Source organism: Fonsecaea nubica, assembly GCF_001646965.1.
Source record: "Fonsecaea nubica strain CBS 269.64 chromosome Unknown Scaff8, whole genome shotgun sequence".
In the NCBI taxonomy this organism is placed as follows: domain Eukaryota; kingdom Fungi; phylum Ascomycota; class Eurotiomycetes; order Chaetothyriales; family Herpotrichiellaceae; genus Fonsecaea; species Fonsecaea nubica.
In genome coordinates this window covers 253,229-267,183 of record NW_019173681.1, presented here as the reverse complement: position 1 = coordinate 267,183, position 13,955 = coordinate 253,229, and the positions used below count along the sequence as shown (strand labels likewise).

General features: G+C 52.7%; 3 protein-coding genes across 3 annotated transcripts; all 3 read left to right on the top strand.

Moving 5' to 3' along the window:
* Positions 1 to 326: 326 nt before the first annotated feature.
* Positions 327 to 1,750, top strand: AYO20_01948 (hypothetical protein; the record flags this gene model as incomplete). The annotated part of the gene is made up of 3 exons (XM_022640254.1): positions 327 to 397; positions 968 to 1,071; positions 1,128 to 1,750. The coding sequence occupies 3 exons, from the start codon at positions 327 to 329 to the stop codon at positions 1,748 to 1,750; spliced, it is 798 nt and encodes a 265-aa protein (XP_022503754.1).
* Positions 1,751 to 3,536: 1,786 nt separating this feature from the next.
* On the top strand, positions 3,537 to 7,702 carry AYO20_01947 (hypothetical protein; the record flags this gene model as incomplete). Its single annotated transcript, XM_022640253.1, has 2 exons — positions 3,537 to 5,811; positions 5,889 to 7,702. The coding sequence occupies 2 exons, from the start codon at positions 3,537 to 3,539 to the stop codon at positions 7,700 to 7,702; spliced, it is 4,089 nt and encodes a 1,362-aa protein (XP_022503753.1).
* A 981-nt stretch (positions 7,703 to 8,683) lies between these two features.
* AYO20_01946 (hypothetical protein) lies at positions 8,684 to 13,396 on the top strand (the record flags this gene model as incomplete). Its single annotated transcript, XM_022640252.1, has 1 exon — positions 8,684 to 13,396. The coding sequence occupies one exon, from the start codon at positions 8,684 to 8,686 to the stop codon at positions 13,394 to 13,396; it is 4,713 nt and encodes a 1,570-aa protein (XP_022503752.1).
* Between the last annotated feature and the right edge of the window lie 559 nt (positions 13,397 to 13,955).

The window sequence follows — 13,955 nt, the reverse complement described above, 5'->3', positions numbered from 1 at the left end:
TCCAAAGCTCCCAAGAACGATATCCAATTTGTCATACATGGGTGAGCGATCAAGTACGTGGTCCAATGGCTCCCATACATCGTTTTCCTTTCTAGAGAGATATTTTCCCGATGAGGGAGAGTATATCTAGTATAGGGATGATCATTGCGGTTGAGAAACGGGATGAATATCTTGCCACCCTCGAGCTATACCCGATTTGTCTCGATATTTCTACATCAGGAAACAGCTACAATGAGTATTGCCGGTGCGCGAGGCTCAAGGGACGATGCGCTACGGCTCGCACAAAACACCGTAGACTTTTCAGGACCCTTTGCAATAGAATCAAAATGCCTCAAAAGGTCTGGCTACTGGTCATTGATTTCACCGAGCTTGGTCTGGATCCAGATCTACAATTCATGTACGCGTACTTGGGATGACTGCGTAAACCTAACCTTACCTCTGCGGCATGCCAGACTATGTAATAGCACTGAGTTGAAAGGTCGGAAATCGACTTTAGACTCAACGGTCGAGATAGACGCCTACCTACCTTAGTACGCAAGAGAATTGAGACTAGATTTATATTGCTGTAGAGCAAGGTCGATGGGGGCTTCGTCGAATCCTTGGTTGGCTCCAAGCAGCAGAATGACGTGCGAGGCTGGCACTTGGTTAAAGCAGCGTGGGCCATCCGGATGAGGTGGCCGTGGCATATTATTATTTCGCAGCCCAACCTTCTCGTCGACATCTTCATGTTGACATCTTCATCTTCACGCACTCCTTTCCCTTTGCAGACTGTTGATAAAAGCCAAAGACCTTTCCTACCTTTCGCCCGATGAGCAGTCCCCGAATCACTACTCCGCGTCAATATGGCGGCTCCCACTTTGGCGCCACTGCAGGGGGGTCCGATATTCGCATGCCTCGTTTCTTCAAGCGGTAGGCAGTAGGACGACTCTTGGCCCTAGCTATTGTTGTTGACAATATGATGTGGCAGACTCTTCAAGTTTCCGCAGATGGACTTCGAGATGGCTGTGTGGGAGATGACACATCTGCTCATTGCGCCGAAGAAGGTCTTCAAGTCCATCTATTACCACAAGCGTGAGTTGACAGAAATGCCTACATTGCTTATCCTCGAAGCTAAGAGAGATGGGCAGAGACGAGAAACACCTGGCACCGCCCTGATCCGTCCTTTACCTACCTGTTATCCTTTTTCCTCCTGCTCACATCCTTCGCCTGGTCGCTCGCCTATACGCCGTCCTTCGCTTCCGTCGTCAAGCTGGCCTTGATGTTTGTCGTGATTCATTTCCTGGCAGGATCTCTCCTTGTATCAACACTGGCATATTATCTAGTTGGCCGACTCCTGGGTCCTGGAATCGCCGGACTTCCGGGTCGCAGGCGCCAACAAGGACTGTTCGGCCCTCCAGGAGGGTCAAGAAGAGCTGAGGTGCTGGAGTTCGGTTACTGCTTTGATGTCTCGATACGGGCGTTCTTCCCGCCATACGTGCTGCTTTATATCGTCCAATACATCCTCATGCCTATCATCAACCATCAAAACCATGCATCAACCTTTTTCGCCAATTTGCTTTACCTTGCTGCGGGCATCTACTGGAGTTTAATCACCTTTCTGGGATACAATGCACTGCATTTCCTGCATCACACACAGCTTTTACTCTCGCCCATGTTGGCATGGATCGTGATATGGCTGGTGTGCACGATTCTGAACATCAATCTCACGACTTTGGGGACGAAATGGCTATTTTTGGGCGTAAAGGGCTGAAAAAAGGGCGGCACATCAATTTAGAACAGTGACTGCTGGTGCTCGGAAGGAAGAATACCGAGCGCACAATCTGGCTGCATGTCGAAACTCTGGAAGTATCCATTTGAATTTGTTCTCTTGAGGCGGTGGATATCTAAGCGATAACCTCATATCAATTGACAACATGCGCTCAATCACGGCGACTCCGATCTCTAGCTGTCGATGCTGTGCCAATCCAGGTGTCGAATCAAACAACGAGGGCTTTTGAGAATCGAGGAAGGGGAAACCTGGCGTGAATCGCGAAATATCATTACAGTTTTCTATCCAATCGCGGCACGAGCATGTTACTCCCATCACGAACTCCCGCTTCACGGCCCAGTCGTCAAATGCGACATCAAACAGGATAATCGCCGAGATGTGGCTCAGCACCCAGCGACAAGGCACCCTATTCGATCAACTTTACAGGCGTGGCGTTCGGTAGCGGGGGAGAGCTAATGCAGGTCCGTCGATAACTTTTGATCTTGGCCACCCTGCGGCCCACTGCGACCCTAAGGAGGTGGATGATCCTGAGATATTGGACTGGACTGGTAGGAGTACTATGCGCAAGAGTTGAAATTGTATGAGATGGGACAACATACAACTCGGTGCGTGGCGACAACACAGTGATGAACTGATGATTGCATGGGTTATTGAAATTGCATCTCTAATGGCGGTAAGATCGAATCAACTGTCAAACTGATAACCTTGGGGTGTCAGGCCGATAACAGACAAGTGACCTGTCTCCCGCTGTCGTCCAACGCATACTTGGTACTCCGGATGACTCCTGTGGGACCATGTCTACTTATGCATAGCTACTCCGTAGGTATTGGTGGGTAACATTCTTCAAAGCAATCAAATTGCTTTCGGAGCTGACTTGTACTTGGTAGCTTTCATAATGATAGAGCGCCGTTGGATATCGGGAGGATAAAAGCTTATGTATTATCGTCTCCTAATTCTACTCCGTGTCAGATACCGTGTAAGGAAGATTCTAGGATTTCTAGGTAGTGGTAGCCCAGAAAACCTACCCCGTGCCTAGCACTTGCAAGGAGTCAGACACGCCAGAGTCTACCTAGGTACCTGCCAAGTGCCTGTTAGGTCGGTAACTAGTGGTACACGGGGCCCTGCAAGGGGCTGCTTGGGTACCCCTGGCTGGTGGCCCTTACAGATGGCGCCCCCTATCCTTGCATTGGCTGCTGTTAGCTACTGGATCCAACCCTAAAGGACCCACCATTGACCACCTCCAATGCCTATCGCATTGCTGTCCCTTGGCCGTCTTTGAACAACCCCCCGTAAATACACAAAGCTGCACCTCCGCGCTCAGATCTCTCGCCCGCATCCTCAGACACTTTAAGGCTACGTACGCAGCCCATCCAGAGCCATCTTCTGAAAACCTAGCACTTCATCATTTCCACATCGATCTATATTTCAACGGTGGGACATGCGCTGGGACATCGTCCAACACGTCCCAGGTCGTGCGACATTTCACGAAGGATCGAGGAGTTAGCTGTCTCATCTCAGAAAGCCACGCGCGCACTGTTTCCCTCGGGTCGCAGGCTGACTTACGACACCCAAGTCAGTTTTGCCGCAGACGATGACCCCTCCACCGAGTTTATCCTCGCCAAAAAAACCAAAGAGTCCGCGCCGTCAATCTTCCAAACAGTTCAAGGTCATCGAGCATCCGAAGCCACATAGCAGCGCCTTGCCTGTGTCTCCGACCAGACAATCTCGACCGCTTCCACAATCGAATGGGGGTCTACCGAGCAGACAAATGGCGGGAACAGGAACGTTCCTGGCTGAATCACCACCAATGGACCACATCCACGACAACGATGAAATCGAAGACCCTCATGATCTGTCCTTCTCCAGCAACCATATTCTCCGAGCATCCATGGTCGATAACCTGGTCATGTCGCTCGATCAATTCTCTGGTGGTGTATTCGATGACGGCCCATACACACCCCGAAGTAACAGTTATGACACAAGTGTGAGGATCCGGAAAAGAGGACATACATTCTCGTCTTCGACATCTTCGGAGAATGATGTCCAACACATAAGACCCATGCCGCAGATGCCACAGACAATTCCCAGACTACCTGTACGCAACAGTGTCAGATACCAAAAGGACCTGCAGAAACTGCCTAGTATATTTGGAGAAGACGAGGATTCGGTCCGCGCAAAGGTCTATGATGCACAAAGAGCAGCACAGCCTCGTCACCCAAGACGGAAAAAGAATGCTTCTGGTGGCGGCAGGAGTACCAACAGCAGTGCATCTTCGAGTATTGACCTGGGACATCTAGCCAGTCTGAGTGGGAGGCTAGGAGGGCCAGGAAACAGACGATCTCGGAGCTTTGATTTTGGTGCTAGACCGCGAGATCTACGCACGACTAAACCTCCCGGGGGTGCTGATGGTGCACCCACTCCGGTGATATTTCCCGGGCCGGAAGCTCAGAGCGGAACACCAGGAGTGCCATCTGGTCCACCCCTTGTCCGGAAAAACAGTGCCAAATCCTCCAAAAGCGCGTATGTCAAGAAAGGCCGAGCAGCAGCATTGGGGTCCAATTCTGGCCGCAATGATTCTGTTCCCCAGCTGCCTTCGATGAAGAGTGTACCGAGTTTCAACACCGTCGAACACAGGGCAAATATAGGGTCATTGCACGAGACAATCGCAGCACCCAGACCAGGCTTCTTTCGCCGTGTTTTCGGCTCGTCCAGAAACCCATCTGTGAATACGGAGACTGCCCCAGCGGTCAATGTACTCACCAAGTCACAACCCGGCCGGGCGACTCCGGTACAAGATGAGAATGCACAAAACCCAACAACGCCGCCTGGAAAAATGCAAAAGGCTGTTCGGCGGACGTCCACCGATGCTTCGGCAAACAAAGAGAACCAGCCAGTGATCACCAAGAAGTCTTCTGCATTTTTCCGTCGAAGAAAGAAATCGGTTTCAAATGCAGTGCCCCCTCCACTGCCACTGACATTGAACTCGGACTTGCCAACAGACAATGAGCCTGTGGATGGGACGAGTCCAGTAAGCAGCCTCAGAGCGTTTATGGACCCTTACCTGGTCGAACCTCCATCTTCGGCAGGGCATGCTCATCCTCGTGGCCACGGTCGAACCAGCTCAATGCAAGGCTTCTATAACTCGAATCTACCACCTCCAGGGTTCAACTTATCGAACCAGGTCGTTAGTCGACCTAGAGCAGGGGGCCATCACCGATCGGAATCGCACGGCAGCAGTAAGACGTTAAAGTCGAACCCCAAACAGGTCTCAGCCCTTCGAATCCCTCATCAGGACTCCTTCCTAGCAGATAGCAGCAGTGCAGAGGAGCCGATGAAGCGATCTCCGTTTGATGCCAGCCACCATTCTGACAACGAGAGGCCTCCAATACGGTACAGGGGTAGTGTAGCCGACTTGAAACTAGAGCATACGCCCTCCGCAACCTCACTGCCCAGCCCTCTCTCTGATCCAAGATCGGCTACGACGCGACAGGGATCATGGAAGTCCGACAGGGTCTCACCTATATCTCCCATGACTGCGGCTCCTACTCCAACCTCACAGAGTGCGGAATACGGAAACAAGTCGATATCAGCTAGGCGACAGAACACTCTGGAAGTTGTGCCGAAAGGAGCCAAGGGTTCTCCGTTCGCGTCAACCTCTGACGTTAGTGAGTATAGATCAGCACCAAGCACTCCCTTGATCATTGAAACACCCGACGGTGAAATCGCATCACCGCTGAGCTCCAACCCACCGACCGCCCCGCCGAGCGATCCTCAGCCCGGCCTTCAATCAAACCATAAAACGAAGGCTCGGCAGATCTTTAATAACACCGACGATGAGGTAGATCCTTCTTCCGCAGGTGCCTGGCTGGGAGATGCCGGACTAGAGAGGGAGTATGTGCGCAAAGCATATATGGAGCTCTTCGATTGGAAGGACCAAAATATCCTGGATTCCCTTCGGGGTCTTTGTGACAGAATCATACTCAGAGGCGAGACCCAGCAAATGGACCGTATCATGGATGCCTTTGCCCAGCGATGGTGCGAGTGTAACACATCGCATTCATTTAGGTCAAGCGGTAGGAATTTTCTCACTCCTTTGACACAATTTTACTGATATATGCAGATGTGGTGCATACAATTTGCTACTCGATCCTGCTCTTGAACACCGATCTTCATTTGGCAGACATTGATCAGAAGATGACGAAGGTCCAGTTTGTGCGCAATACGCTTCCGACAATCAAACGCGTCGCCCAAGGCTCTGAGATCGAGAAAACTTTGCGAGGCCCAAAGCGTACGACAGCTTCTTCGAATGATGATACACACAGCGCTGCGTCGGATTCGAAGCGGTCTGTCGACCCGCCAATCCACGAAGATGGCCATCCCGAACTAGGCGAGCCTGGGCCGGAAGTCGCACAAGGGAGAGCGTGGGAGTTACAAATCGAAGGCGTTCTCAAGTCTTTCTATACCTCGATCTCACAGGAACCTCTCCCGCTCTTCGGCGCCCAAGCTGAACCAAACACACAGCTTAATCAGTCTAACAGCTTCTTGACCATCGGGGGTACTATGCTTCGCCGCACACCTAGCGTGCTTAGCAAGGCACACTCTGATACGAATCGAGGTCGGTATGCCAGCGAAAGCAAGTCACTCGGCGCCCGCTTTATTACAAAGACGCGGTCGAGACCGCGGCTACCGTCTGCTCCGGGCTTTGCCTCTAGTAGAACTAGCATCGACGAGCAATCCTCGGCCTGGAGTCCATCAATGTCGAGCACATGGAGCAAGGCATCTCTGGGAAAGACATTGACGTCAATGTCGGTCGATTCGTTTGGCACTGAAGCTACTCACGCCGATTATCAATCGTCCATCGGTTTTGCGAATGCTTTGAGCCAGGCCATCATTCGGGAAGACCAACTAGAATTACCGATCGAGGACGGGGCTAAAGCAGTGTCCCTGCTTGACGACGAGTCCCTTGAGCTTTGCGGCGCCCCGTGGGCGAAGGAAGGCATTGTGAAGCACAAATGTCATCTTGAAGGTGTTGACAAGAGATCAAAGGACAGGAATTGGAATGATTGCTTTGCCGTTATTGAGAAGGGTTACATGAGACTTTTCTCATTCTCGATGACGGCGAAGTCTCTGAGGAACAGGGCACGAGCTCCCAAAGTTCCCGCTGTCGTGGGCGGTGGGAATTGGCAGGACAATGCTGAAGAGTTGTGGAAATTCACCCTGCGCCATACCATTGCCAGCTCTCTTCCACCGCCCGGATACTCAAAGGCTCGACCCTATGTGTGGGCGCTCAGTTTGCCGACAGGCGCTGTTCATCTCTTCTCAGTTGGCACACCCGACATTGTGAAAGAGTTCGTTTCTACCGCCAATTACTGGAGTGCGAGATTGTCGAAAGAGCCGATGATGGGTGGTATCAGTAACATGGAGTATGGCTGGAGTGATGCCGTGGTCAATCGCTCATTGACCTCGCCGGACCTCCAATCCGGACACAACGCGGCGATGAGCCCGCGCCCCAGCACACAGATGTCCATGCGGAGCTCCATGGACCACGTTGGGGGCGTCCGGCCGAAACTTCCCGGAGACAAGGCTCATATCAGCGAGTGGATGCCACCTCAGCAATCCATGTTTGCCTCTCAGTTGATGGAGGTGGACCAGCTTCGAGCATTACAGACATATGTCACCAATGTGGAGGAAGAGTTGCAGCGGCACAACGAACTGCGAGGTCTAATGCTCCTAGCATTCACAGTCAAGCACCCCAACGCCACCAAAGCAATGAACAACTGGGAGCGGAAAAGCAGTTACTTGCTTCGAGAGATTGTCAAATTCCGCACGTACATCGATACGCTGCAGAATGCACAGATGACGAAGGAGAAGATCTATCGGATGAGAAAGGAGGAAGAGAGAATACATCGTGGAGCGATGGACTCTAGGAACTAGGCCACGACGGCTCTCCCTGGGGGTGATGTGATGCCTAAGCGGTGCTTTATGGATGTTCTCGAACGTGGCATGGAGATGTTATTTTTGCTGATAATGGTGAGCGGTTGATTCGCTTCGTTGTACTATACCCTTGTACTTGTAGTAGACGACTTGACGAATTATGAAAAGGAGACCAGAAGGATGAGGACCCAACGCGGCTATCTCTGACTGGTGTTGGTATTCAAAACCCACCTCTATACGAAGTATGTGGTAGATAACTACTCGGTACTAGTATGCAAGGCATTGACCGGCCAGTCTTGCTTGTACCACTCTCTGACAGGTCCAACGCTTGGAAGAGACAGGGCCGCATCGAGGTCGCACCAGTCGAAGCCACTGGTGCCACTAGCTGGGCAGTATCGCTTGCTACCGTTCGGCCTAGTGGCCCTCCCCGAAAGAGAACTCCTGAGACGACGGGATGGGAAGGGTGAATGATTGTGTCTGACAAAATGATTTGCTAACATTTAGTGCCTGGAGTGGCTGTCTTCAGTACCAGAAAGGGAATATAACTATTATGTCTGACCAAGATATACCTGTCCGACCGTCAAGTGGATCCTTGCTTCATGTTGATGACCTGCCCAGATTGAGTCTGGCGCAGGGTTTCAGAGAAGGGGCAGATACTTTGGACTCTCCCTCAACCCCCCGGACACATTTTCACCGTCTCAGTCGATTGAACTTGCGCAGCGACCCCGAGTATTCCTGTCAGAGTGAGTAACTCACTTGGCGATTACGGCCTCCCTTCGGTCCACCCTTGTCCTCTATCTTCGAACCCCAGAGACAACAAACGCGCTGCATCACCATCTCCCATCGTAGCGCGTGTCAACACTCTCCGTTCTCCACACAGATGTCCGCACCACGGTATTCCAGAGGCTCGAATCACATCGGCCTGTCATTGCGCATGCCCACGGCACAATATTAGCCCTGACTCGACGGTCAACTGGTATAATGTCATCCTCGATTCTAAGCAGCCGGCCTCGAACCGAGCGCCGGTCGTCGAGGGTGCCGGGCGGGTTCGAGCCAGAAGAGGAGGACGACGTGGCATCCTCAGGGAGCGACCATGATGATTCGCCCGTCCAAGAGCACGATTCCTCTTCCTTTCTGGCTGGTCCCAGAGACCCCAGTAGTCTCCTGCAGCCCATCGACGAAAGCACAAATCTCGAATTGCCTGCGAACCTGACACTGAACGAGAGCGAGATGAATAAAATGTTATTGGATGTTGAGTCGAGCTTCATACCCGAACAGTCCGGCCTGGTGGAAAAGGACTCGTCAACTACTGGCGCAGACGACACGCACTTGTTCGGCGTTGTTAACGACAATGTCGCGGTGCGCAGGAAACCGCACCCTATTCAGATTTCCTACCCGTCCGAGGACACAGAAAACCATGCAGCTGGAAGACTCTCCCAATCACCTCGTACACCGCCCGGCGCTTACAAGACACCTGCACCGGAACGACGCGAGTTCCGACACACTATCGAAAGCGACGGTTCAACTGGCCAGATACCAAGCACATCCGTACTGGAAAGCATGTCCTCCTCCCCAACTGCCGCGGCCGCTGCCCGAACCCTTTCCCGAGTCCAGTCACTGGCCACCATGGGCGGATACGAGACGGCCAATGAGTCAGAGGACCAAGTGAGGCCCGAGAGGCGGTCTCGGAGTGCCCAAGACGATGCTGAGGCTACCCCACGAAAGAATGAAAATCGATATCTGGGCTTGCCAAACAGCGCTGACGGACAGCAAGAAGGTTCAGAGAGCGCATCCAAACAAGGGACAAGGCGACCAGGATACCTACACAAGAGATCTTCTCAAGCACGCCTGTCCTACGATTCCATGGCCAGTTCCAATACTGACGCTAGCGATGCCACGGTAGGGGCGGACTTTGCGCTGCAATCAGGAGGGGCACTCCCCGATTCGAGCGCGCAGCGCAAAGCTAGGGCTGTGATTTCCAGACAAGCAAGCCTTGGGAGCATGATGTCTGGGATATCAGGTATCAGCGACGATGAACCTCGAAGACAGGCTGGTGCTCCTGACTTGACAACATTGGCGGAAGAGAGCCCCAACTCTAACAAAGCTGGCGGATACTCTACTCCGCGCGCCTCGGTCTTCAACTTCAACATGCCTACCGACGCAGTCATTTCTAACAACGCCAGAGATCTGGAAGTCCCAGGTACTTTCGCTCGTCAGTATCGGCAAGAGCGAAGCATGTCCCCGGAAAAGAGCAACACGATCATAGGCATGACACCGGGCCCCAAGCGAGGCCTGACCCTAAAAGAGCACAGAAGCACTGTGGAAAAGCTGGGCAAAGAGAACTTCGACTTGAAAATGAAGATCCATTTTTTGGACCAAGCACTACAGAAGAGATCCGAGGATGGTATCAAAGAGATGATCACAGAAAATGTACAACTAAAGTCTGACCGATTGAGGTTGGAAAAGGATAATCATAATTTACGGAAGCAGGTTCGAGACCTACAAAAGAAGCTCGAAGAGACGGGTGTCCGCGACTCGCCGAGTGCTGATCAAGGATATGCCACCGACGAGGAAAGGAGTCCCACCGCTGAGGAAGAAGTCATCTATCTCCGAGAAAGGGTCGAAATTAGTGAGATAGAGATAGACAAACTCCGTCAAGAGAATCTGGCAAAGGAGACTGAGAAGCGAAAGCTTGCCGAAATGGTCAAGAGCTTAGGCGATACTCGTGCTGCAGCTTCCGATGTCGGCTCAAGGGAAGAGCGCGATATGTGGAAAGATATGCTCGAGGCAGAGACCATTGCGCGTGAGCAGTCGGAAGAGGAGAACAAAAGGCTTCGGGAAGAGGTTGCGAAGCTAAGAAGTGAGACGTTCGTGTCTGGAAAGTCCAACTCGCGCAAGATCAAGATCGGAGGCTCGGTTGTTTCGAGGTCTAGTAGTGTCGAAGCCGCAAATGCCAAAGACGCAGAGATTGAGAGACTCAGACATGAGGTTTCGGAACTCCAGAAGATGATTGGCGCGCAAGCTTCCACCCTGACATCTCGGAACAAGGAAAAGGAGCGGCTGTACCAGGAAATCGAAGATTTGAAACTCGGTCGGATGGGCGGTCTTCGGTCTGTGGCTGGTGACAGTATTCTCGATCGGTCGGCGTCCAGAGCAAGGTCCCATTCCCGGGCAAGCAATGGAACAAGGTTGTCTCGGATGAGCGACCAAGAGCGCGAGGTTCTCGAGACCAGGATCAATGAGCTTCGCGATGAAGTGTCCCAGTTGAAACTCGAAAATCAGAACCTTCAGAATCAATTTGACGAAGCACTTGCAGAGCTTGATGCTGTGGATGCCCAGGCGCAAGCAGACGCGGATCAATTCAATGAAGAGCTCCATTTGCTGACTCAAGAGCGCGACAATGCCCTGCGCGACGCCGAGGAACAAGATCAAGCCTTTCAACAGCTGAAGAGTGAGGCCCAGGAGGAAATCGACGGCCTGGGAGACGAGCTTGATGCCAAGGCGGAGGAATGTGCCAAACTCGAAGGCGAACTGAAAGCCCAGGTGGAGAATGTCAAGGCGTTGCAGGCCGAGATGCGATCTGCTGCGGAAGGCCTCGTCCGCCTCGAAGAGGATGCACAGCAAAATCTGGCACGGTACCAGTCAGTCAAAGCAGAGCTTGATGACGCCAATCGTGAGCTTGAGAATCTGGAAAAGACTCTCGGCGAGGCTGAAAGTAAAGTGCAAAGATTGACGGTGCAGCAGGAGAGCAGTCATAATGAGATTGCATTCCTACGCGAGGAGCAAGACGCCGACAAGATCAAGATTGGCGATCTAGAGTCGCTGCTCAAGAAGGTACACCTTAACTTGGAATCCGAAAGGGACAAGAGTAGGGAACTCGAACGGCGGATCAATGAGGAGCGTGCTCAACGAGATGCAGTTGCCAGTCAGGAGAAGCAAGAGGTCCAGAGAGTCATCAACGATCTCAATCGGGAGGCTTCTGGGGCAAAGGATGAACTCCGGAAAGTCCGCAAGGCACTATCGGCTCGTGACATTGAAGCCAAATCGTACCAGGAGCGACTGTCCGAGTTGGAGGAGAGTCTGCGAAACATCATTGGAGACCCGAACAGCTCTAGATCGAGTTTGATTAGTGCAGTCACCAAGATGCGCCGTGAATTGGATCAGACAACTGTTGAGCTTGAGTCTGTCCGAAGACGACTGGATCAGACGGAAAATCTGCTTGCTGATCGTGACGCGTTGCTGGAGTCGACGAGCCATGAATGCCGAAAATTGGCAGATGCCTATGAGCGTGAGAAGGCAGGCCGACGACAAGACAAAATCGACTTTGAGAAGACCAACAAGGGTCACAACTCGACCACGAGGGCGCTCACGTCTGCATCCACCAGGATTACCGAGCTAGAAGGACTTCGTCAGAACGACAGGAAGCGGATGGCACAGATGGAAACCCAACTCAAAGATCAACTGTCGGAGAGAAATCAGGTGTTGCTAAACCTCTGGAAGAGGCTATCTGCCATGTGTGGGCCGGATTGGGCTCACAACAACAGTTTGATCAATGGCAACCTCCCTTCTCAAGAGGTGATTGGAAACATGCTCTTCTGGCCAGGCTTCAGCCGGAATTTGCTGTTGGCCGCAAAGCAGGTCGAGGGCACACTATCCACTTTCAAAGAAAAGATCAAACGCGTTGAACGCGAGCTATATAAGGAGTACCAGGCACTGGAGCAAACCCTCGAAGTACGGACCCGGAAGCTGGAACGTATCGAGGAGAGTTGGGAGCAGATGAAGATCAAGATGTCGGAAATGGAAAGTCGCATAGACACCGGAGCTCGAACGCCGAAATCCAGCAGGACTCCTGAGATCAGCAAACTGAAGGGTGAGAATCGGTTACTCAAGGCCGAGCTCCAGCTACTCCAACAGCAACAGGCACATCACAATCTACACCACCGGCGAGACAGGAACGAGAGCCGGGCATCTGGATATTCGAGTATCATGTCAAACGAGGGACCCGGTCAGGTCGACGGGGCAGCGAATGGCGGTGTTGGAGTTCCAGCCCGATCATCAAGCATGAGGCGCACTCGGACTATGGAGCTGCACCGACATCATTCCACCGGGATCGTGGAACATCTCGCCAGCATGGGCGGCGACGTGACCTCTTTGCGGTCTAATTCCATCTCTAGCCGTCACTCAGGGTATACCCAGGGCGGCGAACGCGACCGTGGTGGCCTAATGATTCCGGCGGGGCCCTTCAACGCCCCAGCCGACGGAAAGTTCTCCCTGCCACCACCTCCACGAGAGGCCCCTCCTGCACCACCAAGCACCGCGTCAGGCTCGGACATAGCGAGTATTACAGCGGTAAGTGTGGGCGGCGGTCAGGGTCAGGAGAAATGGATCCATCGCCTACGAGAATTGGAGAGGAGGTTGAAAGCCGAGCGGGAGGCCAGGCTCCTTGATCGAAGTGGCGCGAGGAGAAGACTGGAAGAAAGAGACGCGGTGAATGAAGAACTGCGACGCGAATTGGAGCGAGAAAGGGTCAGGAAGGTCAGCGCCGACGCCGGTTTCGATGTAGGCCATGCGATCTCGCCGCCTCCCCTGACATTACCGCCGCCACCCCCGGGCGCCGACTCTGAGCACATGCAAGAAGCGGCGTTCGATGCGCACGGGCCAGCGCACGGTATTGGAGGAGCGAGGAAGCGCTAGGTTCGCGTCATGGGTATTGGATTGAAACTGACGCAGCCCTGGTATCAGCCCAAAGTGCGAGGCAAAGTCGAATGAAGACCTTCTGAGTAAGTGAAGGGGGAGAGACGAGACGAGCCTTGCATATCTGGAGCTAAGCAAGGTGGTCATCGTTGCTTCTGCTGTGTTTCTTTGTTCTTTCGGGGCCATTCTTGTATCATTATACTTTGGGGGATTCAAGGGGGTTGAATATCACTATCACTATAGCGCAGGCAGATGGCTGCGACGGACTACTACAGCTTAAGCCTATTGACGGTGGGCCGACGGGTTTCGTTGCGGCGATCAGATGTCCGGTTCGGAATAAAAAGTACAAGAAGTTCAAATACCGTCCGAGGGTGTAGAAGCCCCGGCTATCACTTGATGCTCGGGTAATAACAAAATAATAGATGATTGCGGAACGAGTCCCGAAGAGGATCTGCCGAGTAGGTACCCAGGTACCAAAAGTATCGGTCCGTGGAGGAGCCGGTGGCCTTTTGGCGCCATCGAACAAGCCCCACCGGTTGAAATTCCGGGCTCTCTTTTG